Here is a 27,876-nt window from a genome sequence, read left to right on the forward strand (position 1 = left end):
AGATGGGTTTATAAAGATGTCTTGTAGTTCATCATTTCCTTACTAAGAAGTTAGAGCTGAAGGAAGAATATTAAGCATAGTTTACTTATGGGATGGTGTTTCTTTTTTTACTGTAGTGTTTTTCCATATAAATGTTCAACTTTTTAACATAATCTAGATTATATACTTTATTAGTATATATTAGTCTTTTTAAAAGTTTTATACATTTGGGCTGGGAAGGTGGCTCAGTGGAGAGCGCTTGCCTTGCATGCTCAAGGCCCTGGGTTCGATTCCTCAGCACCACATAAGCAAAAAGAAAAAAGCCGGAAGTGGCGCTGTGTCTCAAGTGGTAGAGCACTAGCCTTGAGCTGAAGAGCTGAGGGACAGCACCCAGGCCCAGAGTTCAGGCCCCACGACTGGACCCAAAAAAAAAAAAAAAGTTTTATACATTTTGCCATAGTTTCTGTATCTGCATATGCACTCACAAGTGTTTATGTGTTTGCGTGCGTGTGTGTGTGTGTGTGTGTGTGTGTGTGTGTGTGTGTGTGTGTGTGTGAATGTATGAATAGGCATGGATATGAATCTGCACAGATCTTCCCTATTCCCTTTCCTTCCCTTCTCCTCCCTGGCTTCCCTCCTCCCCTCCTTCTTCCCTTCTCCTCCCCTCCCCTCTCCTCTCTTCCTTTCCCCTCCTCTTCCTTTCTTCCCTTACCAGAAAGGATTTTACTATGTAGTCCAGGTTGGCTTCTTCTTCCTCAGCCACCTAAGCACTGAAGTTATAGTTGTGTTACCAAACCAAACTTCATGTTTATATAAGGAATGAAAGATGGCTCTTTGTTTTTTTTTCAGTTGTCTAGTTGTTTCCCACATTTTATATATACTATATATATATATATATATATATATACATATATATATATATATATTTCTCTAATCATTTGGCACGACTTTTATGTTATTTGTTAGTTGCTCACACATAGGTATTGATTTGTAGACTGTTATTTCATTGCTCTGTGCTAGTACCTTTTTCAAAATTTCTGCAGTGTTAGCATATATTTTGATATCTTTTTAAAAGGCTAGTTTTCCTTCTTCATTCTTTTTAACATTTTGAGCAGTTAATTTTTCCAATCAACTCTCATATCATTTGTCAAGTTAAGATCAGTTTTGTTTTTACTTTTTTTTTCCAGCATGATTTCCAGCCATACATGGACGTAGGATGTTTGTCCATGCTTTGGGTGAAGCCTGAGCAGTCCTAGGGACTCCAAGTAAAGTTTTCTCCCTTCCCTGAAGTCTCTCACTCTTCTATCCAGCAAGTGATGTCAAGCTTTGACGAGGTACAGAGCTTTGTGCTGGACCTCTTAGGACCATCACAAATGAGTGACATAATTCCTGCCTGAAACAATGCATTGTTCTACCCCACTGTATCCTCATCCACTTCTGGGAAAGTGTGTCTGAGTTTTGGAGACTGAACCAGGGCCTTCTACATGTTCCACATGCCTTGGACCACATCTTCTGTTCTTCCTGACATTCCTGGGCTCCGATGGTTCTGTGCAGGCATTCCCCCCAGAGAGGAACTTTAACTAGTGACAGTCATTACAAAGAATTGCTTACTGATGGCTTTTCATCAGTCTCAGAGGCTACAGTAATATCACAAGTGAAGTCCAAATCCTTTCCCCTCCCTTCTTCTCTTCTAAAGCAAGCTGTGCTATTATTCCTCCCTTTAGATGACAAAACTATGTTTCTTTTTAAAGAGGTGATTGGCCTGAAGCTACTCTTTAGGGAAACACATGTACTATAATACTTCTAATCTGGCTCTTGAGAAAATAGACCGTAATTAAAAACAGTGTTGCCTGGGCCACTTTGTGAACTTGGGGAGGTGTGGGAAAGAAGCTTTGCGTGGTCACTCACATTTCCATAAGGTTATAAAGAGTCCACATTTACAAGAAGCAATGAATTCTCCCAATTGCCTGCAGCACATCAGAAGTTCCTGAGTGAACACTGGTTTTGCTCTTCCCGAGATCAATTCAACTTGAGAAGCAGCTCAGTGAAGCAAAACCTAGTGTGGGACTAAAGTGTCCAGGTGCCAACACTGGGATCAGGCAGGTGGAGTGGCCTGGCCACTTACCTGTGCCACCTGGATTGGTCACTAGGTTTTCACCAGGCAGGTCAAAACTACACCAGCAACTTGGTAGGGCTCCTGAATGTTCCATGATGTCATTTTGTGGCCTGTAAATAGTAATTGTGATGGCTTGAGGCCACCTTCTCTCAGAAGGCAGTCAGGCTCTTATTTCCCCCCAAAGAGAGTGAGCATTTTACTCCCATTATCTGACTATTGCCATAAAGTTCTTGTTGGATGCAAAATTGAAGGAGGCCATTTTTAATCTCTTTTTCTCTTCAGCCCCACTGAAGGGTCTGGATTTCTTGTTGATTGGGTTTATGGGTAGACGCACATGATTAAACATTAGATATTAAAGCAATTGTCACCAAATGGTCTCCATATAAAATAAATCTTCCCTTTTGTTCTTCTCTCAATATATTCTGTTGAGCCATGTGATTTGGCTCAATAGAAAAGGAGTCTACCCTACTGCTAACACCAGCCTAATTGATGTAACTTGCCAATCTCTTGAAGGCCCAAATCTCAACTCCTCCTTTCCCAGAAGTACCACAGAGCCATGGTTATGCATCTTTGTTGGGGCTTTCTCTCCTGTTCCCTATGCATGTGGGGGTCAATTGAAATTATCCTGCTGTTACCTCCTTCAATGGATCTCCTCAAGCTGGCAATCAAAAGAAATACCTTGTGGCAGTTGCTAACTAGGCTGGCCAGCTCTTCTAAGTGAATATTGTGCCAGACTGATGGTTCCTGTCTGTAATCTTACGTACTTAGGTGGCTAAGATATGGAAATCATGGTTCAAAGCCAATCTGGGTAGAAAAATCTGAGACTTTTATCTGGAAATGGAAGCATGACTCAAGTGCCAGCCTTGAGCAAAAAGCCAAGTAAGAGCTCAAGGCTTTGAGTTCAAGCCACAGCATGCCATGCACATACACACACACGACATTATGCAAAAATATTAGAATAGAGCCTACTACTTTGTATTCACTTACAAAAATTCAAAGTGTGTGCTTACTTTTTATTATAATGCACACTTGTATATAATTATAACTTAATTATAAGGAATAATTTATAAATAAGTAATGAGAACACAATTGGAGGAGTTATCACTTAAAAAATTCTGTAAGGGTGGGGGGGGAGGATGGGATGGGAAAAGGAAACAAAGGAGGAGGCTACAATGCTTGATAAGAAATGTACTCATTATCTTGCCCATGTAATTGTAACCCCTCTGTACAGTATTTTCTTTTTTTTTTTTTTTCTTTTTGGTCCGGTCGGGGAGCCTGAACTCTGGGCCTGGGCGCTGTCCCTCAGCTCTTCAGCTCAAGGCTAGCACTCTACCATTTGAGCCACAGTGCCACTTCCAGCTTTTTTTTTTCTGCTTACATGGTGCTGAGGAATTGAACCCAGGGCCTCATGCATGCAAGGCAAGCGCTCTACCACTGAGCCACCTTCCCAGCCCTGTACAGTATTTTCAAACTAAAAAAAACGTATTCTGCTCAAAAAAATCTGTAAGGTACTTTAGAATTATAATTATAATTTCTAGAATGTTGAGAAAAATCTTCTGTCAATAAGATAGAAACAAAAAAATACCCCCATAAACCTAAACCTTGATAAATGCTGCTGGGTATGGTGGTACATGTCTGTAATCACAGCATACAAGAGGCTCTAGGACAAAGACTGCAAGATCCAGGCCAGCATCAACCACATTAAGGAGATCTGGCCCTGTCTCAAAAAACCCAGGGCTCAATCGAGTTCTCACCTAACCTGTGCAAACCTGGGTTCCATTTCTTTTCACACTCCCTCCGCCGCCCCCGCCCCCCGCCCCATACATACAAACAAAAGTAGTCTACCATTTATTTTAATTATTCTAAATTGCCTGTTATTCTAAATTAGTGAGATTATGGCAACTGATTGATAGTCATAAAATATTGTAGAATGTTGTTTGAGTGAAAGCAACTTTTTTCATGCAAGTTTTTTCTTTAGACTTTTGGAGAGGAAATTTTCTGCACATTTGCTCCTATGAGTGCCTCCTCTAAGTAGCATGGAAGGGGAAGGGGATGCTCTTGTTGTGAGTTTGAACCTCAGAAGCTTTATCTGTGCAGTGGGGAAAATCAGGACATACTTCATGAGTCTGATATGGTGACAAAGCCCCCATGTTACTGGTTCCTGTCCAGGGAAGAATGAGTACCCTCTTCCCTCCCTATCATAGCTTTTATGAACATGTGTTGCCTGTTCCTTGAAGCCAACAGGAAGCTTAGTCAGATGAATGGTTGGGCTTGAGCCTCAGGTCCTCTGGCCATTAAGAATGGGCTTCTGAGGTGGTTAAACAGAGCATATCTTATTCATCCAACCAATGTTTTGGAGCTTCTTGTTTGCATGAAACCACACCAGGCAGATATCTGACAGAAAAGTTAACTTCTATGAGTGGGGATGTGTCTGCCTCACAAGCAGGAGGTCACAAATTCAAACCTAGTATGAGGGGAAAAGGAAGGAAGGAAAGAAGGGAAAAAGAAAAACTAACTTGTCACGGTCAAGATATAATCTCTGTAGTTTCTTGCTGTGCTAAGATGCTAAGAATGTCCAGGTAATCTAATGCCCTGCATAAAGGTATAGAAACACACACACACACGCACACACATGCGCGCGCGTGCGCGCACACACACACACACACACACACACACACACACACACACAGAACACTCACGTTAGGAGGATGGGATTGCTAATAATGTACACCAGAACCATTGAGCACAACCTTAGTCAAGTATCCCCAACCACCTACAACTTAACATCATGAAACAGACTGGGAGCAGGAGGAGAGGCAGTGTCTTCTTGCAACAAACTCCAGGCCCTGTTTGCCAGGCACTGCACAGGGCTGTGTACTTAGAGACACTAGGGGGACCCTGCTAGGCTGAGTGTCCTAGGAAAGAGCTCTAGACATGCTTTCTGAAAGAGGGGAAGGAAAGAAGGGGGGGGTGAGAGTCTATAAAATGAGGATTGCCTAAGGGACTTGAGCCCAGGGCAGCCTTTTGAGTGAGTGGTTCATATGTGTAACCTGTAAACCTGCAGTGTGGAAAAGTATGTTGTTGAGTCATAGCCAGCTCAATGGAGAGGAACAAGCACCAGTCCACTGGGAATGAATGATATGTTTCTCTGAACAGTCTACTAACACTTAGTCCATATAATGCAGCTATTAAAATATGAAACTCTACCAACTCTAACCTAAAATAACCCAAAGAAAAGAACTTCATTTCTATTTTGTATCTGAGGAAGGGATCTTAGAAAAGGTTAGCTGTCCCTATAGAACCTGATGGATTGTCAGGGTTCCATGAATGGACAGCTAACTAGCTAGTAGAGACTGTGGAATTGTTGACTGTGAGGCTCAAAGAGGTCTGATAGGAAGATTATATACAAGTATAATTGCATGATAAAACTGAATATTTATAGGCACTTCCTTCTCGTTGCTATTAATGATATATCTAAGTTCTAAAATTACATATATAAATGGGTTTATTTTCATTTTAAAAGAACAAGGTAACTAGATTCCTGAGTCTAGAGATGAGAATGAAGAATGGCTGGATATGGACACGAAATTTCTTTTGTGGTGGTAGAGATGTTCGAATACTAGAGTGTGGTGAAAACTGTACTCTGTACATTTATGTAAAATCATTTCATTGCATTTAAAAGGTACAAATCCTATGCTATGTGAATTGTACCCCAGGAAAGCGGTTATTTTTTAAAAGAAGGTATACATCCTGTGACTCTCGGAAAGCCAAAATTTTAATGTTGAAAAGCTGACAAACCTTTAATTAGTGAATCAAAGATGAATTGCTTGCATTTCCTGGATTTCCCTCATGATGGGAAGAAAAATGATGTTCAATCTCAAATCCAACACCAGAAAACTACAGTAGACATATTACTATCCCTATCTATACAAACAGGAAATTAGGCTTCACAACGTTACAATAAACTGCCCGAGAGCCACAGTCAACAAGAACTTATGAGAGTATAAACCCAGTTCTGTCTGCAGCTGAAACCCATGGATACACAGCTGCCTGTGTCACACACTTTATCTGTGAGTGAGCAACCTTTCTATTGTTTGACTGGAGGTCAGTTTCCTTCTTTCAAAGACAACAGGAGACTGTTTCCCATATTTTTACCTGCATCAAGATTCATGAAAAAGCAAATACTGAATGCAATCCATAAACCATGCTATAATGAAAGATATGTGTTTTTGTTTTTTGATGTTCAGTAAGATATGTTTGTTACTTTATTAATATATGTTTCATCAGATGGGTGGTCTTTCTGTTTTGCTCAGGCTGGACTGGAACTTCAGGGACCGTCTTGCCTCAGTTTCCCAAGAAACTGTAACAGGTATATACCTGGTCCTGGCTTAGGATGCATTCTTTTACACCTTAAAAAAAAACAACTCGGGCTGGGAAGGAGGCTCAGTGGTAGAGCGCTTGCCTTGCACGCCTGAGGCCCTGGGTTCGATTCTTCAGCACCACATAACCAAAAGGAAAAAGCCGGAAAGTGGCGCTGTGGCTCAAGTGGTAGAGCGATAGCTTGAGCTGAAGAGCTGAGGGACAGCACCCAGGCCCACAGTTCAGGCCCCACGACCAGACCCAAAACAGAAAAAAGAAAAAAAAACCTCTCTTTTATTGTTATTTTAAAGGTGATATATAATGGGATTACAATTGCAAGTAAAGAGTACATTTCTTTTTTTTTATTGTGAGAATACATACACAGGATTTACAATTACATGGGCAAGATAACGAGTACATTCCTTATCAAGCATTGTTACCTCCTCTTTGTTTCCCCTTCCCATCCCTTCCCATACTCCCCCCACCTCCTCCCACCCCCCCACACACAAAAGTTGCACACACATAAAAGTTGTAAAGTTCGTTTTTTGACATAACAACTTGTACATCTCATTGTTGCAAGGGGTCCACCTGTATCCCTACTTAAACAATTTGTTTTTGCCCTTCCCCTCCACAAATTATACCAACATCAAATATAGTGAAAGCAGGGGTTATACCGTGGGGGAGGGACATACAAAGTCACAAAGAAATCATCTTATAAATATGCTAGAAACAGGGGCTGGGAAGGTGGCTCAGTGGTAGAGCGCTTGCCTTGCATGCATGAGGCCCTGGGTTCGATTCCCCAGCACCACATAAGCAAAAAGAAAAAAGACAGAAGTGGCGCTGTGGCTCAAGTGGTAGAGCGCTAGCCTTCAGCTGAAGAGCTGAGGGGCAGCACCCAGGCCCAGAGTTCAGGCCCCACGACCAGATCCAAAAAAAAAAAAAAAAATATGCTAGAAACAATAGCAAGCAAGAAAAAACATTTGAGTCCTTATCTTGAGGTTCATTCCCCTAACATTAACTTATCTGACCTTTTCTGCTTGACTCAGACATATACTAGTTATTGCAAATAAGGGAAACCATGGGACCTATGTTTCTTTGGGCCTGGCTTACTTCACTTAATATACTTTTTTCCAAGTCTTTCCATTTCCTAACAAATGGGGCAATGTCATTTTTTCTGATGGAGGCATAAAATTCCATTGTGTATATATATATATATATATATATATATATATATATATATATATATATATATACACCACATTTTCTTGATCTATTCATCTACTGAGGGGCACCTGGGTTGGTTCCAGATCTTAGCTATGGTAAATAATACTGCAATAAACATAGTTGTGCTGGTAGCTTTAGTATGGTCTTGTTTGTGATCATTTGTATAAATGCCCAAAAGTGGGATTGCTGGGTCATAGGGGAGCTCTATGTGAAGTCTTTTGAGGAACCTCCATACTGCTTTCCAAAGTGGTTGAACAAGTTTACACTCCCACCAGCAATGTAGTAAGGTTCCCTTCTGTCCACATCCCCTCCAGCATCTGGTGTTATTAGAGTTCTTGATTCTAGCCATTCTAACTGTGGTAAGGTGGTATCTCAATGTTGTTTTGATTTGCATTTCTTTTATGGCTAGAGAGGTTGAGCATTTCTTCACGTGTCTATTGGCCATCCTTCTTTCCTCTTCAGAGAAGTTTCTCTTTAAGTCTTTAGTCCACTTATTGATTGGGCAGTTGTTTCTTTGAGGATTTGGTTTTGGGGGATTTAATTTTTTGAAATCCAGGTATATTTTAGATATGAGACGATTGTCCGTTGTGTGGCTAGTGAAGATCTTCTCCCAATCCGTGGGCTTTCTATTGATCTTTTTAGCTATGTCCTTTGCCATGCAGAAGCTCTACAATTTCATGCAATCCCATTTGTCCAACCTTTCTTTGATTTGTTGTGTTTCCCGGTCTCTATTAAGAAAATTTCAGCCTGTGCCAAGGAGACCTAGGGTTTCTCCTATTCCATCCTGTAATGTTTTCAGAGTGTCTGCTTTGATTCCGAGGTCTTTGATCCATTTGGAGTTGATTCTGGTGCAGGGTGATATATAAGGATCTAGCTTTAATTTTCTACAAGTAGTTAACCAATTTTGCCAGCACCATTTACTGAAGAGGCTGTCTTTCTTCCATTCTATTTTTGTAGCTCCCTTATCAAAGATTAGATGGCTATACGTCTTTAGGTTCATTTCTGGGGTTTCAGTTCTATTCCATTGGTCCTGAGGTCTGTTCTTGTGCCAGTACCAAGCTGTTTTGATTACTATGGCTTTGTAGTAGAGTTTGAAATTTGGTATTGATATTCCTCCAGCACTGTTCTTTCTGTTAAGGATCGTTTTTGCTATTCGGTATCTTTTATTGTTCCATATGAATTTTTGGATTGTCTCTTCTATTTCCTTGAAGAATGAGGTTGGAATATTGCGAGGTATTGCATTGAATTTGTAGATAGCCTTGGGAAGTAGTGCCATTTTCACGATGTTGATCTTTCCAATCCAGGAGCATGGGAGTTTTTGCCACTTCCTAAGTTCTGTTTTGATTTCCTTTTTCAGGTTTTTAAAGTTTTCATCATAGAGGTCCTTCACTTCTTTGGTTAAGTTAATTCCTAGGTATTTTTTTTTTGGTGGGGCTATTATGAATGGAGTTGCTTTCCTAATTTCAGCCACACTTTTCTCTTTGTTGGCATACAGAAAAGCCATTGATTTTTGAGGGTTAATTTTATACCCTGCTACTTTGCCAAAGTTTTGAATCACCTTGAGTAATTTGGGAGCAGAGTCCATGGGATTCTTTAAATACAAGATCATGTCATCTGCAAAGAGGGAGAGTTTTACTACTTTTTTCCCTATTTGGATACCCTTTATGTTTGCATCTTGTCTTATTGCTGTAGCTAGGCATTCTAATACTAGATGGAAGAGAAGTGGAGAGAGTGGACATCCTTGTCTCATTCCTGAGTTTAGAGGAAATAGCTTAGTTTTTCACCATTGAGTATGATGCTGGCTGTAGGTTTGTCATATACAGCCTTATTGTATTGAGGAATGTTCCATGGATTCCTAATTTTTCCAGAACCTTCATCATAAAGGAGTGTTGGATCTTGTCAAATGCTTTTTCTGCATCTATTGAGATAAGCATGTGGTTCTTATCCTTGCTCTTGTTGATGTGATTAATTATGTTAATTGATTTGCATATATTGAACCAGCTTTGCATCCCTGGAATGAATCCTGTTCAATCGTGGTGTATGATTTTTTGGATGAATTGTTGAAGTCGATTGGCCAAATTTTTGTTGAGAAGTTTTGCATCAATGTTCATCAAAGAAATGCGTCTATAGTTCTCTTTCTTTGATGAGTACCTGCCTGGTTTTGGGATGAAGGTTATTACAGCTTCATAGAATGAGTTCGGTAGTGAACTTTCTCTTTCAATTTCATTGAAGAGTTGAAGGAGTATTGGTGTGAGCTCTGCTTTGAAGGCCTTGTAGAATTCCACTGTAAATCCATCTGGTCCTGGGCTTTTCTTAGATGGGAGGTCTCTTATTGCTGTTTCTATTTCAATGCTTGATATAGGCCTGTTAAGCTGGTTTAACTCATCTTGGTTTAGTTTCGGCATATCCGTATTTGCTAGGAAAAGGTCCATTTCTGCCAAGTTCTCAAACTTATTAGCATAAAGTTTTGAGAAGTATTCCCTTATAATATTCTGAATCTTAGTTGTTTCTGTGGTGATGTTTCCATTCTCATGTCTGAGTTTATTTATTTGGGTGTGTTCTCTTGTTTTTCTGATAAGATTTGCTGAGGGTCTGTCGATTTTCTTAATTTTTTCGAAGAACCAACTCTTTGTTTTGTTGATTCTTTCTATGGTTTTTTTTTTTGGATTCTAATTCATTTAATTCTGATTTAATTTTGAGTATTTCTTTCCGTTTACTGGATTGGGGTTTATTTGTTGCTCTTTTTCAAGGAGGCTCAGATGTCTCATTAAATTGTTGGTTTCAGATCTCTCCAATTTGTTGATGTAGGAACTCAGAACTATAAACTTGCCTCTGAGTACTGCCTTTGCTGTGTCCCAGAGGAGCTGGTAGTTTGTGTGTTCATTTTTGTTGAATATCATGAACACTTGAATTTCATTTCTAATCTCTTCCATGACCCACTGGTGGTTCAACAGTGTGTTGTTCAAGAGTACATTTCTTCTTTGACAATGTCACCCCTTCTCTCGTTCTCTCCCAGTTTTTCCTCATCCATTTTTTGAAACATTTCTGGAAAATTATAAGCTGATAATGGCTGCAGTTTCTGAGTTTTGCTGGAATTAGTAATCATTCCTTCTTCAGCTCTGTCTTGTTACGTCTCTTGCCATTCCCTTTTGCTGATTTGTAAGTGTTCAGCCATACCTCTGAGTCATCCACCTCCCAGAAAGCTGAGTTCCCTTTCTTTCCCTAGGTTCTTCCTCATGTTGAGCCTAGTAGGTCTTCTCTTGGCTACTCTGTGGCTGTGTGTCCTTTGCACATTGCCTTTATAAACAACGCAGATTCTTGTCTTAGCTTTTTCCATACATTTTCTGGAACATGTCTATATTTTCTTGGACCAGTTAAAATGAAACAAAAATAAATAAATGCTGGTCACTGATGGCTCACAACTGTAATCTTAGCTACTCAGGAAGCTGAGGTCTAAGGATCATAGTTCAAAGCTAGCTCCAACAGGAAAGTGTGTGTGACTCTTATCACCAATTAATCAGCGAAAAGCCAAAATTTGAGCTCAATTCATAGAGCTTCAAGGCTCTGAGCTCAAGTCCCACCTGTACAAAAAAATTAAAGCTTAAATAAATAAACAAGAAACTTAAATCAGGAAGTGGCACTGTAGCTCAAGTGGTAGAGCATTCGCCTTGAGCTGAAGAGCTGAGGGACAGCACCCAGGCCCAGAGTTCAAGCCCCATGACCGACAAAAAAAAAAAGAAACTTAAATCAGTACCAAGCCAGCAGAACATATCCATGGACCAAACTTTGCTCTTGATTTTGGACTTCTTTGGTCCCTTGGACTATGAGAAATAGCCACAATACTGTTCATGGTACAGGAAATATAGATTCCATTTGGGAAAAACCCAGAATGGATGTGGTAATGATGAAAAGGACATCAATATGTCTACAAATACAGAAGTAAACAGAAACTTCTGCTTCTATGTATTTGGCAATAATAGAACCTATTAAGACATTTTGGAATTCTTGTTCGCATTTCAAAATCAAGTTCATTTCCTTGCATGCTGTGAGGTGATGGCATGCTAGCATTTGAAAGCCATTGTAATTTAAGAACACTAGCCATGGCCTGACATCCAGAGTGGGATATGCTTGTTTCATGGCTGCAGCGCACAGCCTGCTTTCTTGTGAACTAGAATCACCAGCCTTGCCTGGCATGTGTTCCCATGCAATGCATGGGCCTCCTTCCTGCTTATGCTTTTGTAATGGCTTTGTGGTACATAGTTCTCAGGACAGTCAATGCAGCCTACTGGGCTGGGCCACCACACTTACCAAACTCCAACAAAGCATTGCCAGGAACTAAGGGCAGACTGGTTTCACAGATATTTTAGCAACATCCTTTCTTCTCTCTGTTAGTTTGGATTTTATATAAGTGTGCCTAAATTTAGACTGTCCTGATGTGTCCTGAGAGAATTTTCTGGGTTTGGGGTGTGTGTGTGTGTGTGTGTGTGTGTGTGTGTGTGTGTGTGTGTGTGTGTGTGTGTGTGTGTGTGTGTGTGTGTGTGTGTGTGTGTGTGTGTGTGTGTGTGTGTGTGTGTGTGGTGGTGGTGGTGGTGGTGGTGGTGGTTGTCATTTGTTTGTTTGGTCCTGGGGTTTGAACTCAGGGACTCATCCTTGCTAGGCAGTCACTTTACCATATGAGCTCTATAGCCCAGCCCATTTTTGCTTTAGTTATTTTTCAGATTGAATCTTGTGTGTTTTGTCAAGAGCCAGCCTAGGACTTTGATCTTCTTACCTGCTATTTCCATGTACCTTGGATTACAGGAGTATCATACCCAAGTTGTTAGTGAGATGAAATCTCATCAACAAGGTTGATTTTGAGACCCAGGCTGACTTCAGCTCTCTGCTTCCAGAGTTGCTGAGACTACAAGTATGTGCCACAGTATGCTAACAACTCTGTTTTACAGGATTTCAGGGTCACTCTCTTTTTAGACAATCATTACATCTATAAAAGTCATCCTCTATCATCTCTTTTGTGAGCCCATATTTTTTTCCCAATCAATTTGCACAGAGGAATTTAATTTCAGTTTGGCTAACAGATACATTTGCTCTGTAAAGGACATTTTCAAAAGTACTACATTATGTAAATGGATGCATGACAATTATCAAATTATAGCATGTTATCGTAAGTACAGCAAGAAAAATGGCTAGTGTTCTGGATGGGTTAGTGTACATGTATAGATAGTTGCAGTGATTAAAATGCCTTATTTTGTCTCAAAAAAATCAATGTAGAAAGGTTAGCACTAGGAGAGAAGAAGGATAATTTATTGTGTGCATATTATGTATGGGCCTGGAGTATTGTAACATGAAATGCAATTCTTTATGGGATTTGAACCTGCTGGATATCACATTGACCCAACCCAGCTCAAGTCTGAGCTACTCTACTGCTGCAAGAAGTGAGTCAGTATGATAAAGTACAACACAGCATCTAACTCTGCATCCATATGATGGTGAGCACTCAAAATTAGCTGCACCTATATCTTACTCCATTGACTTCTGTGAAGTAGGCATTGTTCTTTTCATAGACGAGACTGTCTGCATAAAGGTTTTGGGAGTATACTGCAAAGAATCCAGGGCTTGCCTGGGCACTGTCATTAAACCTCTAATTAAAAGGCTACGGTGTGACACAAATGGTAAACCCTGAGTTCAAACTCCAGTGCAGCCCTATACCTCCAAGCAAAACCAAAATCAAAACCGGAGGAGGAGGAGGAGGAGGAAGAGGAAGAAAGCTGTCATATGATCCGGCTTTACCACTGTTTGGTATACATCCAAAGTAATGAAATTTGGATACAGTAGAAGTGCCTGTACCACTCTTGTTCATTCCAGCGCTATTCACAAAAGCTAAGCTATCCGATAACTAATGAGTGCAGCAAGGAAATGTTGTATGTGTGTATATGTATGTCTTTTGAAGTATTCAGCCATAAACAAGAATAGTTTACAGGGAAATTGAGATCATCATGTTACAGGATGTAAGCAAGGTTCAAAAGGACAAAGGTCACGTGTTTTTTTTCATATGTGGAAGTTGGATCTGAAAGATAAACATACACACAGATACACAGAGGACCGCATATGTATATATGTACGTACAAAAAACATTTGTAATTGCGTCTGTCTGAGGGGATTATGAGATAGGGAGGAAAAAGAGGGTGAACAATTTACAAAATGTGGCACATCTGTTAATGAAGATACTAAAACAAAACCCAGTGGAAGCTATTGAATGATCAGGGGTTATGGGTATGGTAAATGTGAGATTAAATGAAGGGGTCAATCTAATTAAAATATATGCACACGTGAAATACCACAATGAACCCCTTTGGACAGTTAACATACACTAAAAAAATGAATGGCAGGAATGTAAAACAGTTCCTGTCGGGAGTATAGGGTACCATTGGGAGAAGAGAGGGCCAATGAAGGAAGAGGATGAAGGAGAATGAATATGGTCAGAATATGTATACTGGTGAAAATGGAACAAGAAAACATGCTTTGAGGTTGGTTTGGGAAGAATGGAGTGTAGACAAGGAAGAGTGACAGAGTGGGTGAGGGTGAGCAAGGTATATTATATATATATATATATATATATATATATATATACATACATACATACACTTATATATACATATACTTATATATATACATATGTGAATATATATATATATATATATATATATATATATGTGTGTCAGAATGAAACCTGATAAAACTGATAAAACAAAACCAAACAGGAATTGTTGCTTTAGATTGTCAGCAAAATTTATGCTGGGACTTTCCTATGATAAGAAAGACCATCCCAGCTAGAATGATAGCTCTGCTGAAAGATAAAACTACCCTTACATACAACAAATTTACAATAAATCTCTCTAAATTAGAAAAACTTCCAAAGGACCAGCTTCAACATGTCACCATTTCTTAAAGTCTTTTTTTCCCAGTAGATATCAAATTCTCCTCTATGTGGCTAGATCTATGTTTCGCCCAAATGCCTGAATATAATGTATGATATGTGATAAACACTAGCAATACTTTTGCTGGGTAAATGTTGTCATCTATGTAAATGTCAACTTCTAATGCAAGCTTAAGGACATTCCAGTTGCATCCAGAGGGAAGCCTCTAGGATTGTTTGCTTTTTTCTTTCTTGGGGTGGGAGGTGAGTTTTTAACTAGCTGCTCTGATTTTCATCTCCTCTTATGTTTTGGCACCAGATGATGCTGGGTATCCCATCTCTTGACCATACTGGTCAGGCTGGATCTTAGTTATCAATCAAATAGTCCTGGGCATATGCTTCAACTATGAACATTTCTGGTTTCATCCTGAAGGTGCTGCTTCTGCTCTGTCTATATTCACTACATATGGGCTGCTGTAGAACAATGGTTGAACTTTTTTTTTTTTTTTGGTTGTGGGGCTTAAATTCAGGATCTGGGCACTGTCCCTGTGCTCTTTTGCTCAAGGCTAGCTCTCTACCACTTGGAGTCACAGCTCCACTTCCAGTTTTTAGGTAGTTAATTGGAAATACAAGTCTCATGGGGGCTGGGATGTGGCTTAGTGGCAAAGAACTTGCCTAGCAAGTGCAACGTCCTGGGTTTGATCCACAGTACCAAAAAAGAAAAGACAAAAGAAATACAGTTAAAAAAACCTAAACAAACAAACAAAAAACCAACCCTTAAAAAAAAAAAAAAAGAGTCTCATGGCCTTTCCTGCCCAAGTTGGCTTCAAACCAGGATTCTCAGATCTCAGCCTCCTGAGTAGTTAGGATTATAGGAATAAACACCTAGCACTTAGTACTTTAAACAGGGAAAGAGTTGAGTAGCAAATTCATCTTTGTACTAATATAGAATACTGCTTTGCTGTGTGGAAATCTTAGACAAGATACAGGTAGGAATGTGGCCGTGAAATAGGTCAATGTCCTTTACCTTTGAATGAGTGGTATATGCAAAAGAGAATGGAAGAAAACTTGAGTTCTACAAATGAGTGTGGGCTTAATATAAAGATAGCACAACACAAGAATTGGGGCTGGATGTCACATGGTTTTCATTGCAGTTTACTTCCTAACACTTAATCTAGTCAAAATATTTTCCTTCACAACATTGCTACCTTCCAAATAACTCAGATGCCTAACTATATATTCTGCCATCTAAATTTATATCTGCAGTAAGGCACAGAGCATGCGCATCAAAATCGATGCAAATGAAGGAACTCACAACCCGGGATACTGTTATGGCTGTGACAATTTAAGAAGCCACACATCACCTCACTTGAGCTGTTCTGTGTTCTCTTTCCAGGGTTCAGCAGACTCCTATACAAGCAGGCCATCTGACTCCGATGTCTCTTTGGAGGAGGACAGGGAAGCGATTCGGCAGGAGAGGGAACAGCAAGCAGCTATCCAGCTTGAGAGAGCAAAGGTAACTTTCTGCCCCTTCTTTAGTTCACAACTGACCTGTTGCTCAGCAGCTGTCAGCTGCCTTTGTCCTGCCTCTCATTTCTCTAAAATGCTTTCTCACGTCTTCGTTCATCCTGATGGTGTTCCAGACTTCAAAGAACTTTTAGTCCATTCTGGTCCAGTTTCTGGTCCGTTCACTCCTGAAGGAAGTACTAACATTTTCAGAGGTGCTTTTCCTGAGAACGATACCCTTCTATGTGTGGTTTGGTAAATTATTGTCTCAATATGACAGTATATCAAATTCTCCATGCCAGTGTTGGTCAAGAACCTTCTAAGAGACTAGTTCGTGTCCCCTGTTCTTGACCCTTCCTTGTCCCGTACATATTCTTTCATACAGTTCACACATGCCCTGTTGCTCTGTGTATTTCCTCGTTGGTTCTATTCCTCTATTTCTCAGTTGCAGTCTCCCACCTCAAGTTCATTGTGAAGCTCAGAAATTTAGTTTTGTTTGTTTTTATGAGAAAAGAGTCTTGCTATATTGTCCAAGCTACTCTTGCACTCATGGGTTCAATGGATCCTTCTGCCTCAGTCTCTCAAGTGAACTGGGATGGAAGGTGTGTACCACTGCCACTAACTAAGTTAAGAACTCAAACAATTCAGATAAGTGAAGCAAAGTTGAGTGATAAAAGCCATTCCCCAGTAGACCGTTAGCTTCTTCTCTGGAGTAGGAATCAACAAGAAGCAGACTACATGGCTTACTAGCGATCTCCCATCCCATGTTTTGCACCTTTTACTTTTAGTGCATACACTCCTTTGTCACATGAAATTTTATGCATAATACCAACATACAAAGGCCAGCCTCTCTTTTGGTCTCCATGATAGACTCCTTCAGCATGTCAGCTTAGGTTTTACAATTTTTAGGAGGAAAAAGTCAAGCCCAAATAAAGCGAATCTCTTGAAGCGTGATTCAGGTACATGAGGTGTCTTTGCTTAGACACCAGTACCATCTGGGCTGTGTGAAAGATGATTTTCAGTAGTGAGATTCTAACTTGGGTCCTGCCTCAACTGTGAACCAGTCATATTCCCAGGGCCAAGTACATGATACAGTAACCAGCCAGCCTGTAATTTCAGGGAGTTTGTGTCTCCTATGTGGTTAATGCTTATTTTGATTTTTTTCTTTCTGTTTTTGCTCTTTTTGGTCACCCACATGCTGATGGCAGCACCATTAGCTTAGGCCGGTGGCTTGCTTGGCCCTACTAAGGCTGATCCCAGTCCAATGCACTTTGCAGAGAGAAATGTGTACAAAAAAGTTTCTAAACCAGTTTTTGTTAAGCTATGGAGATAATGCATGAAATCATGGTGTGGTGCTGATCTCTTAGAATCCCAGCATTTGAGGGAGGTGGATCACAAGTTTGACGGCAACTTGGCCTTCATAGTAAGATGCTGCATGAAGAGCCTTGCTCATCAGCTTTAACCCAGGCTGGCCCTTCTTTCCTAAGACAGCACAATAAATTCTACTGCATATGATCTCATAGATTTTCAGATCTGAAAATATATATTTTTTCAATATATTTCAATATATTTCAAATATATTTATTTTTATTCCCCCCTTTTACATTCATCATGCATTTCGTATATCCCTATGTGGAAGATATCTGTTACCATTTGAGGTAAATGGCTTCTTTTGTGTGTGTGTGTGTGCGCCAGTTCTGGACTTAAACTCAGGGCCTGGGATCTGTCCCTGAGCTTTTGTGCTCAAAGCTAGCACTCTACTACTTGAGCCATAGCTCCACTCCCAGCTTGGAGATAAGAGTCTCACATACTTTCCTGTTCAGGCTGGCTTTGAATTGAGTACCTAGGATTACAAGTATAAGCTACCAGCACTTGGCTGATCAATAGCTTTTTATGACCAAAGAAGAAGTCAGGTTGTCCCTACCTATTTATTCAGGATGTTGGGAAGTACTAAAGTAGAAGATAAATGGCTAGACTAATAGGACTAGATTATTTTCAGTGTCATCTCTACAGATTTCTGGGTATGGCCTGGGAAAGGAAACCTTAGCTGAGATCCCTCTTTGGAGAGTGATTTCCCTTACTTTCTGGTAGTATCAGTCATTGTATGATAGATTTCAACATGAAGAACACTCCTCACTCCCTTACTTCTTATTCTGTGGTTCTGTTCTCCCTAGTCCAAACCTGTAGCATTTGCCGTGAAGACGAATGTCAGCTACTGTGGCGCCCTGGATGAGGATGTGCCTGTTCCAAGCACGGCCATCTCCTTTGATGCAAAGGACTTTCTACACATTAAAGAGGTAAACATAGGCCATGCTGCATCTATTAGCCTGACTAAAAACCAAAGGTGGGAACCAGCTACATGCTGAACCCACCAGAGAAGAGATCAGAAGAACTGCCAGTGGGGTGCCTCTTTAGTTTTTTAGGCCTTCTATATCCACGCTCACCAAAACTGAGAAGCCAGAGATCATTACCTATGTTATTACACACTTAAAACATTGGATCATGGTCAACCTTTCAGATTATAGGATATATTTAGGACAGACTTGTGCCCTTCTGCCCAGTTCCTTCCATTGTTTGGGATCAAACCTTGTGTGTATTTGATAAGTGCCCTACTATGAAGCTCTCCCCCTGCCCGTCTTTTAATCCCTCTGTGTGGCTGTGGAGCCGTAGATCCAGCTTAGGGAAACATGAGTTGGGTAGTATGTCACCTACCCACAACAAGTGTTTACAAGAGATGTTATAATTACAGACACTGGATATGATCCTCTGAACTGTGATCTTGGAACCAAAACCAGAATATGTAATCCTTTAAAGGCAATAGTAAATCTAAGAAAAGGACAGAAGACCAGGAAAACAGAGAGCTTATGGGTTTAAGGCCTTACATCTAGGAAGATTGAATAATAATATGACACACTTCCTTTATTCATCCTAGCTACATTGAAATTCAACTTTCTAGCAGATATTGTGCTGGACATTGGAGAATCAGATGCCATTACTGTCTCCATAAACAGGAAGCTCTGAACCTGAAGGAGGATGGGCTGATATGCATGATCCCTACACAGAATGATGTTTTATTATAGGAAAATCAGATGGGTGCTACAGAATTCCAAAGAAAGAGGAGGAGGGGCCATCCGGTGGGAAAGGAGATCAGCGGACCAGAAAGCTCTACAGGGGGGTAGGAAAGGGGTGAAGCCTGAGGGGACTGGGCTAGGCCAGGAAGAGCATCAGGTGAAAGGAATAGCAGTGAGCTGTGCAGTATGGTATGGGGCAGGGGCCTTGTCAGAAAGGCAAAGGCTACACTGAAGAAAAACTTCTTTGACTATGGCAAGAAGCCTGGTCTTTATCCCCAGGCAGTGGGATAAAGAAGAATCTGAGATAGAGCACAGCTGTGATTAGCCTTTTCTGTTAGAATAATAATAGGAGGGGAAATGAGAATGGCAACATCTGATTCTCCAGTGCCCAGCACCGAGGCCAGACAGAGATGGAGAGAGAAGCAACTTGGAGAAAGAGAGTAAAGGGCAAGTATAAAATATTGGAGATTTTACATGGGTGGGGATAGTGGGAAAAGTGAGGGGAGAGGTCAGAAGACAGTTTTTCTAATGTGCTTAGAAGGACAGAAAGGAATTTTAACCTGTAGTGTAAGCTATCCAAACAGAGAGAGCAGAGAATTAAGCAGATTTGTTGAAAGGGTCCGTATAGTGATGAACTTCCTTTGGAGCATCCTAGGGGGCTATGTGAACTTTTATATGAACATGCTTACCTCCATCATCTAGAGACTTGAGGAAAAGAGCTGCAATATTCTCCTCCTAAGTACTGGAATTACAGGAGTACAGCACCATATCTGGCCCACAGGTTGATATTAACATCTGGGGAGAGGAGAGGTGGATGAGAAAAGAGATGGACAAAGGAATAGGTGAGTTGAGGATATCCACATCTGCCTAAAAGACAAAGACCTTTGACCTGAACATAGGCCCCGAGTACCTGAATGGTTCATTCTGTTACCATTTCCCAAAAATGACCAAGCCATATTTATGAGTTGTTAATACTCATTGTTTCTAAGGAGACATACGTTAAAAAGTAAGCAAAAGTGCCAGACACCAGTGGCTTATGCCTATCATCTTAACTACTCATGAGGCTGAGATCTGAGGATCATGGTTTGAGATAAGGCAGGAAAGTCTGTGAGACTCTTATCTCCAATTAACCACCTGATGAGCTGGAAGTAGAGCTGTGGCTCCAGTGGCAGAGCCCTAGCCTTGAGAGGTGGGGATGCCCTGAGTTCAAGCCCTAGGACCAGCACAAAAAAGAACTTGACTAGAGTCATGGCTCAAGTGTTTCAGGGTGGGCAGCACCAGAACAGAGTAAGATTGTGAGGCCCTAAGTGCTCTGAGTTCAAGCGTCCATACCAGCACTCCCCAAAGGGTCAGACAAGTCCTTCCATGTTGTCTGCATATTCTCCCAAATGTTCCAATAATCTATCAGTATTCTTTTTTTTTTATAAATTATTCTCTTAATCGGAAATACTTATGTGTTACAGTATGATCATTTGATAAATGTATATAACACGTAACAAATCAGACTAGTTAACATTGTCAACTCCTTACACACTTAAAATTCTTTTTGTTTGTCAAATAATAGTAGTACACAGTTATGGCTTATAGGATGATATTTCAATGCATAGATACAATAATACTTTTCAAATCTGTATAATTAACTGTTAGCGAAATGAGTCCCTTCCCTTACCTTAGTCCACTTCCTCCCTTCTCCATAGCTTAGCATGCTTCCTTCCTAGGCAACACCAGGCCCATGTAGTAAAGGCAGTAAATAATCAACTTCCAGCCTTCTTTACCTTGGGATGGCACTTCTCTGGGGCAGCTACCACCATATAAGGCAACAAGAGCCCCTTACAGTGACCTTCAGGTCTGGGCATCTGCAGGACCCCTTATCTACTATTTGGATAGCAGCCATAAATCCTAGTCCGCCATGATGAAGCCCCTGGCTTGTGTCCACACCAGGGTCTCTGCCTCCTAGCTCCTCCTAAACCCCCTAGGTTATATAAGTCACCCCAGATAATAGCTGGTGCTTCTCACCCTTGTGAGAAGGAGTCTTGCCAGTCCCCCTCTCCTGGCAATAAACCTTTCTTTGTTCTATGTAACTGGAATGTCTGTGTGGTTCTCTGGCAAAGTCTATTAATCTTAATTTTGCTAACATTAACATTTTTATCTTCTTGTCATTACTTTGAGTTTGGAGCCTTTTAGGCTTCTCTATCGATATTTTAACTTGTCTTGTTGGTTGCTTTTGGATCTATATGCTTCTTTGATCAGAGACTTTCTCTTCCATCCAGCAGCCTGATGTCTGATATTGAGCAGGTCATCTTAGGTAGATCAGAGACACTTGTTTTCAGCTGTTGGAAGATCAGATTAAAAAAAAAAATCTTAGAAAGAGAATATTGTAATCAAAATGGAAAAGATTGAACCAACACTCTAAGGTGACCTTCCCAGAAAGCTGGCACAAGCTATCAGATATCAATACTACAAATGAACCTTTAATCCTAAATTTCAGCCTTGCCTCTCATCTGTCACCTAGAAGACCATCTCTTGTGTACTATTCTAAGTACTTGCTCCATAATGAAGACATCCATAAGCCAAATGATGACTGACTTAAACTCTTAAATTTACTTGGCAACTTCCTCCTAAGTAGCTCAAAGAATTTTCACTCACATTGAGTCATACTCTAGTTGTACTTTAGCCCTTTCCTAGAACCAAGTTAAACAAACCATTTTGAGAAGTTGCATTAACCATTTTAGGAAGCCCTTTGAAGGTCACTTGGGTACTGTTTAACAAATTAGTATTCCAGTGGGCTAATTTCATTTCAGGAAATAACTTAAACCCTAGGAAATGATGACTCATGGTCTGTTTTGTCCCCACCACAGGAAAATTTAAATTCTGGACCTAGGCACTGACTGAAGATTCTAAAAGAGTCTGTTTGCTTTTTCTTAATTAAAAAATAAACAGACCTGTTATTTCAGGCGTGTTATCCTGAAATGAGAGACAGGAACATGGGGAAAACTAAGGTGTAAGACTGTGCAAGATTTTATGAGGTCTTTTTCCTAGTCCTTCCAGTGCAGACTTGTGCTTCATACCAGCCAGGCCTCATGCAGGAGCGTGCACATAATAAAGACCAAATTTTCCTATATCATTTTCTTTTGGGTATGAAGCTGTAACTCAGAATTACTGAAAGTTACTCAGAATTTCAGGCTGCAATGATTCTATGAAACCCTCTATTCTTCCATCACAAGGTACCAGAATCAGATGAAATTCTACTTTCCTTTGAGTTAAGCTACAAGTCCTACATATATTTGTTACATTTTGAAAATACACAGATAAATAATAATCAGAGAGAGGTGTCCTGCCCAACATTGATAATGACAATAAAGAAAGCTTTTGTAATCATCTCTTGAGGGGTTTAAACAGTAGGATTAATATCTGTTTTCTAGAAATATCCTAGCAGGAACCTTCCCTTAAGGCAGATGACCTGGATTAAATTGCTTTCCTCTCTAGGTGTCAGCAAATCAATAAGTACAATTGCAGCTTTGCTGACCCATCGAATAAGGCTCTTCTGACGGTCTCTCCCCATGTCAGTTGAAACCTGTGTGTAGATGTGCATCTCATGTTTATTTGTCATGGAACTGTAAGTGGAAATCTTGGAGCTCTTGATGAGATCAGGGCATTTGGATATTATTTCTATAATTTTACATACAAACATATGCCTTAACTTTTTAAGACTGAGCTTATTTTTCTCCAAGTAGTAAGATGAGCTTTAATGTAGTAAACCTATATTTACAAAAGAGTAGACTACTGATAATGTCATAGAATTTTTACCTGAAAGTTTTTTTTTTAGTAACAGATTATGGATTGTATTTTATCTCAGATATTTCTATCTTGTCTTTCAGAATTCATTTACATTGATACAAATTTTGATAAAAATCTCTTTGTTAAGAATATCTAGGGCTTTCTTAATAAGGACCAAAAAGATCTGATATCTAAGACTCAACTTTAATAAGAGCTGGCCTACTGTCCTTATTGAAACCCAACTATGCTTTCTTGTTTGTCCTTGTCTGAGGTTACTCACTCTCTCATTAGGACAACAGGTTCGAGTAGCTGCCATAGAGATCATATGTAAAATCTATGTGGGCCACAATAGGAAAAGAGTCTGTACAACCCCACTTGAGTCTATGAGCCTAAAAGAATAAACTTTTATACTATAATAAAAGTGACATTTATACATAACACATTCAATAATGATATATATGATACTATACATATAGTACGTATATATGTATCCATATATTTTCTTTACATATACAATATGTATATTATTACAATAAAAGTAATATAATTCATTCAAAAAGATATGGCACATTATGTAAACAGTGGTCCATTCTTCTGGAGCCTTGAAATTAATTATTAGAATGTGAAGATCTGTGAATTACTGTGTGTGTGAGTGTGTGTGTGTGTGTGTGTGTGTGTGTGTGTGTGTGTGTGTGTGTGTGTGTGTGTACACGTGCATGTGCGCACATACACTGGTCCTAGGGTTTGAATTCAGGGCCTGGGTGCTGTCTCTGAGCTTTTCTGCTCAAGGCTAGTGCACTGCCACTTGAGCCACAGCTCCACTTTCAACTTTTGTGGTGGATAATTGTTAAGAGTCTCTAGGACTTTCCTGCTCAGTCTGGCTTCCAGTTGTGATTCTCAAATCTCAGCCTCCTGAGTGGCAGGATTATAGGTGTGAGCCACTAATGCCCAGCTGTGAATTACTAATGATAGCAGTTTTCTTTCTGCATTCTAGAAATATAACAATGATTGGTGGATAGGAAGGCTGGTGAAAGAGGGTTGTGAGATCGGCTTCATCCCAAGTCCACTGAGACTGGAGAACATACGGATTCAGCAAGAGCAAAAGAGAGGACGTTTCCACGGAGGGTGAGGCCATCCTTTCTATGTGACTAGCCTGCCTGCCTCCCTCCCTTTCCTCCTTCCTCTTTCCTTTACCCTTCTTACTATCCCTTCCTCCTTCCTCCTTTTTCTTCCTTCCCTTCCTTTATACTCTTTCTTTTTGGAGGAAAATAGGATGATATATACATATTTTTCTCTTAAAATTTGTTTATTAGGTTAAAATGTCTGCTTTTAAAGCAAAAGCTGTCTCTGAGATTGCCACAGAGATTGAATTTTACTATACTCTTGGCGTACTAAAGTCCACTACCCCAAATCCATATGACTATTACAGGGGGAGTTTCCTGTGGGTTTAGCAAACCTTCCTCAAAACCCAACTTCCCTCTGGTGTCTCAGAACTTCAAGTGGGGACATATGGCCCAGCATGGTTGCTTTCCTTTCTTTACTTCAAAGGCTCTCTGTCCATTGGGGCATGGGGTATGATTGTACACTAGAACTTTCTCCTCTCAGGCTTCTTATGGCATCCATTGATCCTGGTCCTGGGGTAAAGACCTCTTTACACTCTGATGGGTCAGCCTCTAGAGAGCTAATGAAACAATCACAAAGACCTCAGCATGGTAATAGTGAAAGGTCATAGGAATACAGCTGCAGCCCTAGAGAAGATATCAGGAAAAAATTCAAGTCGTACTTAATGTACAGATACTGTGTTGCAGCCTGATCTGAAGCAGTGGTTTGATATATGCTATACTTTTTGAAAATCTTTAAATAGATGCATGTAGTTCTTTTTTTCTTCTTTCTTTTTTCTTTTTCCTTTTTCTTTTTGTCAGCCATTGGGCTTGAACTCAGAGCCTGGGTGCTGTTCCTGAGCTCTTTTTGCTCAAGGCTAGCACTCTACCACTTTGAGCCACAGTACCACTTCCAGTTTTCTGGTGGTTAATTGGAGTCTCTGTCTGGGCTGGCTTTGAACCATGATCCTGAAATCTCAGCCTCCTGAGTAGCTAGGATTAAAGGCATGAGCCACCAGTGCCCAGCACTTTTCAATTAAAAAAAATAAACAAGTAAGCCACCTTGCTAGGCTGGTCTTGAACTACTGTTTCTTTTACCTCAGCTGCCCCAGTGCTGTGATTACAAGTGTGTAGCATTATTCCTGTCAGAAATCAGGTCTTTCTCTTGACATTTAACCTCCTTTCTGTTAGATCTTTTTCTATTTCAAAAACATGTATTCCTTAGAGTTCCTTTTGCTTTTGTCCAAATAGGAAGCTTTTCAAGAGTAACAGGAAATCATAGAAGTATAGTTAGCCCCACTTTTAATTATTAGTATGTTTTAGTATATAACACGTCTAAACTATTACAAATTATTAATCTTCTTGCTCCCTCTGTTCTAGACTTTTTGTCGTCCCTGCTCTTCCTTAAATACACTGGGAACCCATGATTCTACCTCAGAACTTTTGCATTCCTCCTACTAGAACCCTTCTCTTCATATTTTCTCTGGCTCACTTCATTGGCTTCCGATTTTTGTTAATTATCACCTTTCCTATAATCCTTTTCTGGCTCCCTGTGAATTTATAAGTATTCCCGCTCCATTCCCTTTATATTCTGTCCCTTCTCAGATGTAGATTTCTCTGTTGTATTTATTGCGCTCAGAAATATATTTCTCTATGTGGAGTCTTTTGAGGAACCTCCATACTACTTTCCAAAGTGGTTGAACAAGTTTACACTCCCACCAACAATGCAATAAGGTTCCCTTCTGTCCACATCCCCTCCAGCATCTGTTGTTATTAGAGTTCTTAATTATAGCCATTCTAACTGGAGTGAGGTGGTATCTCAATGTTGTTTTACAACCCAGATACTCCTCAGTAGATGAATGGATCAAGAAAATGTGGTATATATACACAATGGAATTCTATGCCTCCATCAGAAAGAATGACATTGCCCCATTTGTTAGGAAATGGAAAGACTTGGAAAAAATTATATTAAGTGAAGTAAGCCAGGCCCAAAGAAACATAGGTCCCATGGTTTCCCTTATTTGCAATATCTAGTATATGTCTGAGTCAAATAGAAAAGGTCAGATAAGTTGATGTTAGGGAAATGAACCCTAAGATATGTACTCAAATGTTTTTTTTTCTTTCTTGCAATTGTTTCTAACACATTTATAAGATTATTTCTTTGTTGCTTTGTATGTACCTCCCTCACGGTATAACCCCTGTTTTCACTGTATTTGATGTCGGTGTAATTTGTGGAGGGGAAGGGGAAAAACAAATCGTTTCAATAGGGATACAGGTGGACCCATTGCAACAATGAGATGTACAAGTGGTTATGTCGAAAACGAACTTTACAACTTTGGTGCAGTGGGAGGGGGGGGGAAGCAGGGGGAGGATGGGAAGGGGAAACAAAGGAGGAGCCTACAATGCTTGATAAGAAATGTACTCATTATCCTGCCCATGTAATTGTAACCCCTCTGAACAGTATTTTCACAATAAAAAATAAAAAAAATATATTTCTCTTGTTTAGCACTGATACCTCTCTCTAGACTGTCACTCACTAAGGGAAAGGATTTTGCTTCTTCTTACTGTTGTCATCCTAGCTTCTAGAGCAAGAACATGGAACCACTATTTGTTAAATACTATAAATGAGATAATGAATTATGGTCATTATTTCAAATTTTTATTGTTACTAATATTTCATAATACTCTTGTGTGTATGTATGTATATATGTGTGTATATATGTGTGTGTGTGTGTATATATATATATATATATATATATATATATATATATATATATAAATTTAACTGAAGCTAACTATAGTAAAGCCCAAAGCTCTCTGACAGGATCTTCCTATATCTTTATGGCACCCCTGTGAGCTACAGGTAGCTTCTGTGTTATACCTGGAGAGACATGGGAATGTGCCAAGGCCCCATAGATAATAAGTGGCAGTGCCAGGATGGGTCTGTATCATTTTCTTTAGCACTTAATGGGAGAGACAGGTGAGACATAGGAAGGTAAGTTCCCCAGGGCTTCTATAGGCTCAGGGAGCCTTGCAAGGCACACATGAGGAGATCAGTGTTAATAAACTTGCATTTCAGGTCACAAACAATATTATCTGTGATTAACTCCTTATTGCCACTTCTGGCTTTTTTGGTGGTTAATTGGAGATAAGAGTCTCATGGACTTTCTTGCCCAAGTTGGCCCCAAGCTGGCTTTGAACCATGATCCTCATAGCTCAACCTCCTGAGTATATAGAATTACAGGTGTGAGCCACTGGCATCCAGCCTGATTGCCCATTATTCTTAACTCTGACCCATTCACATTTTTAATTAGAATGGTTCCAGTAGATCTTCTTGCATGTTTTGAGCTGTTTGACTTGAGCCTGGTATATTAGTGTTGTTAGGTAAGCAGGCAGTCTACAAGGACATTCCTAACAAGAATTCTTTTGACTGATTCCTGCACTGAATAACTGGAAGCAATGTTTTTGCAAAGCATTCCTTGGTCTCTGTTAGGTCTCCACTTGCTCTAAGAAATGAGGTCAAAGAAAACATTCAAACAGATTCTTCAAGTTCTTCTCTCTGATAAGATTTGATACATTTTGAATTATTTAGTACAGTGAAGGCCAAAGAAAGCTTTGGATTCTCAATTTATAATTCCAAAGAATCTGGGGAGTAAGTTTTAAGTTCCTTTGTATATCCTAGGAAATCGAGTGGAAATTCTTCTTCAAGTCTTGGAGAAATGGTATCAGGGACATTTCGAGCAACTCCTACATCAACAGGTGAGAGCTTTAATTCAACTTCCTTTAATGGAAAATATTCCTTCTTAATACTGTAACATCCTTGCAAGTATT

General features: G+C 39.9%; 1 protein-coding gene across 5 annotated transcripts in view; it reads left to right on the forward strand.

The window, feature by feature from the left end:
* The window catches only part of Cacnb4 (calcium voltage-gated channel auxiliary subunit beta 4), a 270,533-nt gene that overhangs the window by 211,551 nt on the left and 31,106 nt on the right, over nt 1-27,876 (forward strand). For all 5 annotated transcript variants that reach the window (XM_070023272.1, XM_070023273.1, XM_070023282.1 and 2 more), the window contains 4 exons: nt 15,988-16,107; nt 18,272-18,394; nt 23,940-24,070; nt 27,728-27,804. In XM_070023272.1, the coding sequence (XP_069879373.1) occupies nt 15,988-16,107; nt 18,272-18,394; nt 23,940-24,070; nt 27,728-27,804 (451 nt within the window). The remainder of the gene's footprint in view (nt 1-15,987; nt 16,108-18,271; nt 18,395-23,939; nt 24,071-27,727; nt 27,805-27,876) is intronic.

This window comes from Dipodomys merriami, unplaced genomic scaffold (genome assembly GCF_024711535.1).
Source record: "Dipodomys merriami isolate MVZ:Mamm:240054 unplaced genomic scaffold, mDipMer1.0.p SCAF_1, whole genome shotgun sequence".
In the NCBI taxonomy this organism is placed as follows: domain Eukaryota; kingdom Metazoa; phylum Chordata; class Mammalia; order Rodentia; family Heteromyidae; genus Dipodomys; species Dipodomys merriami.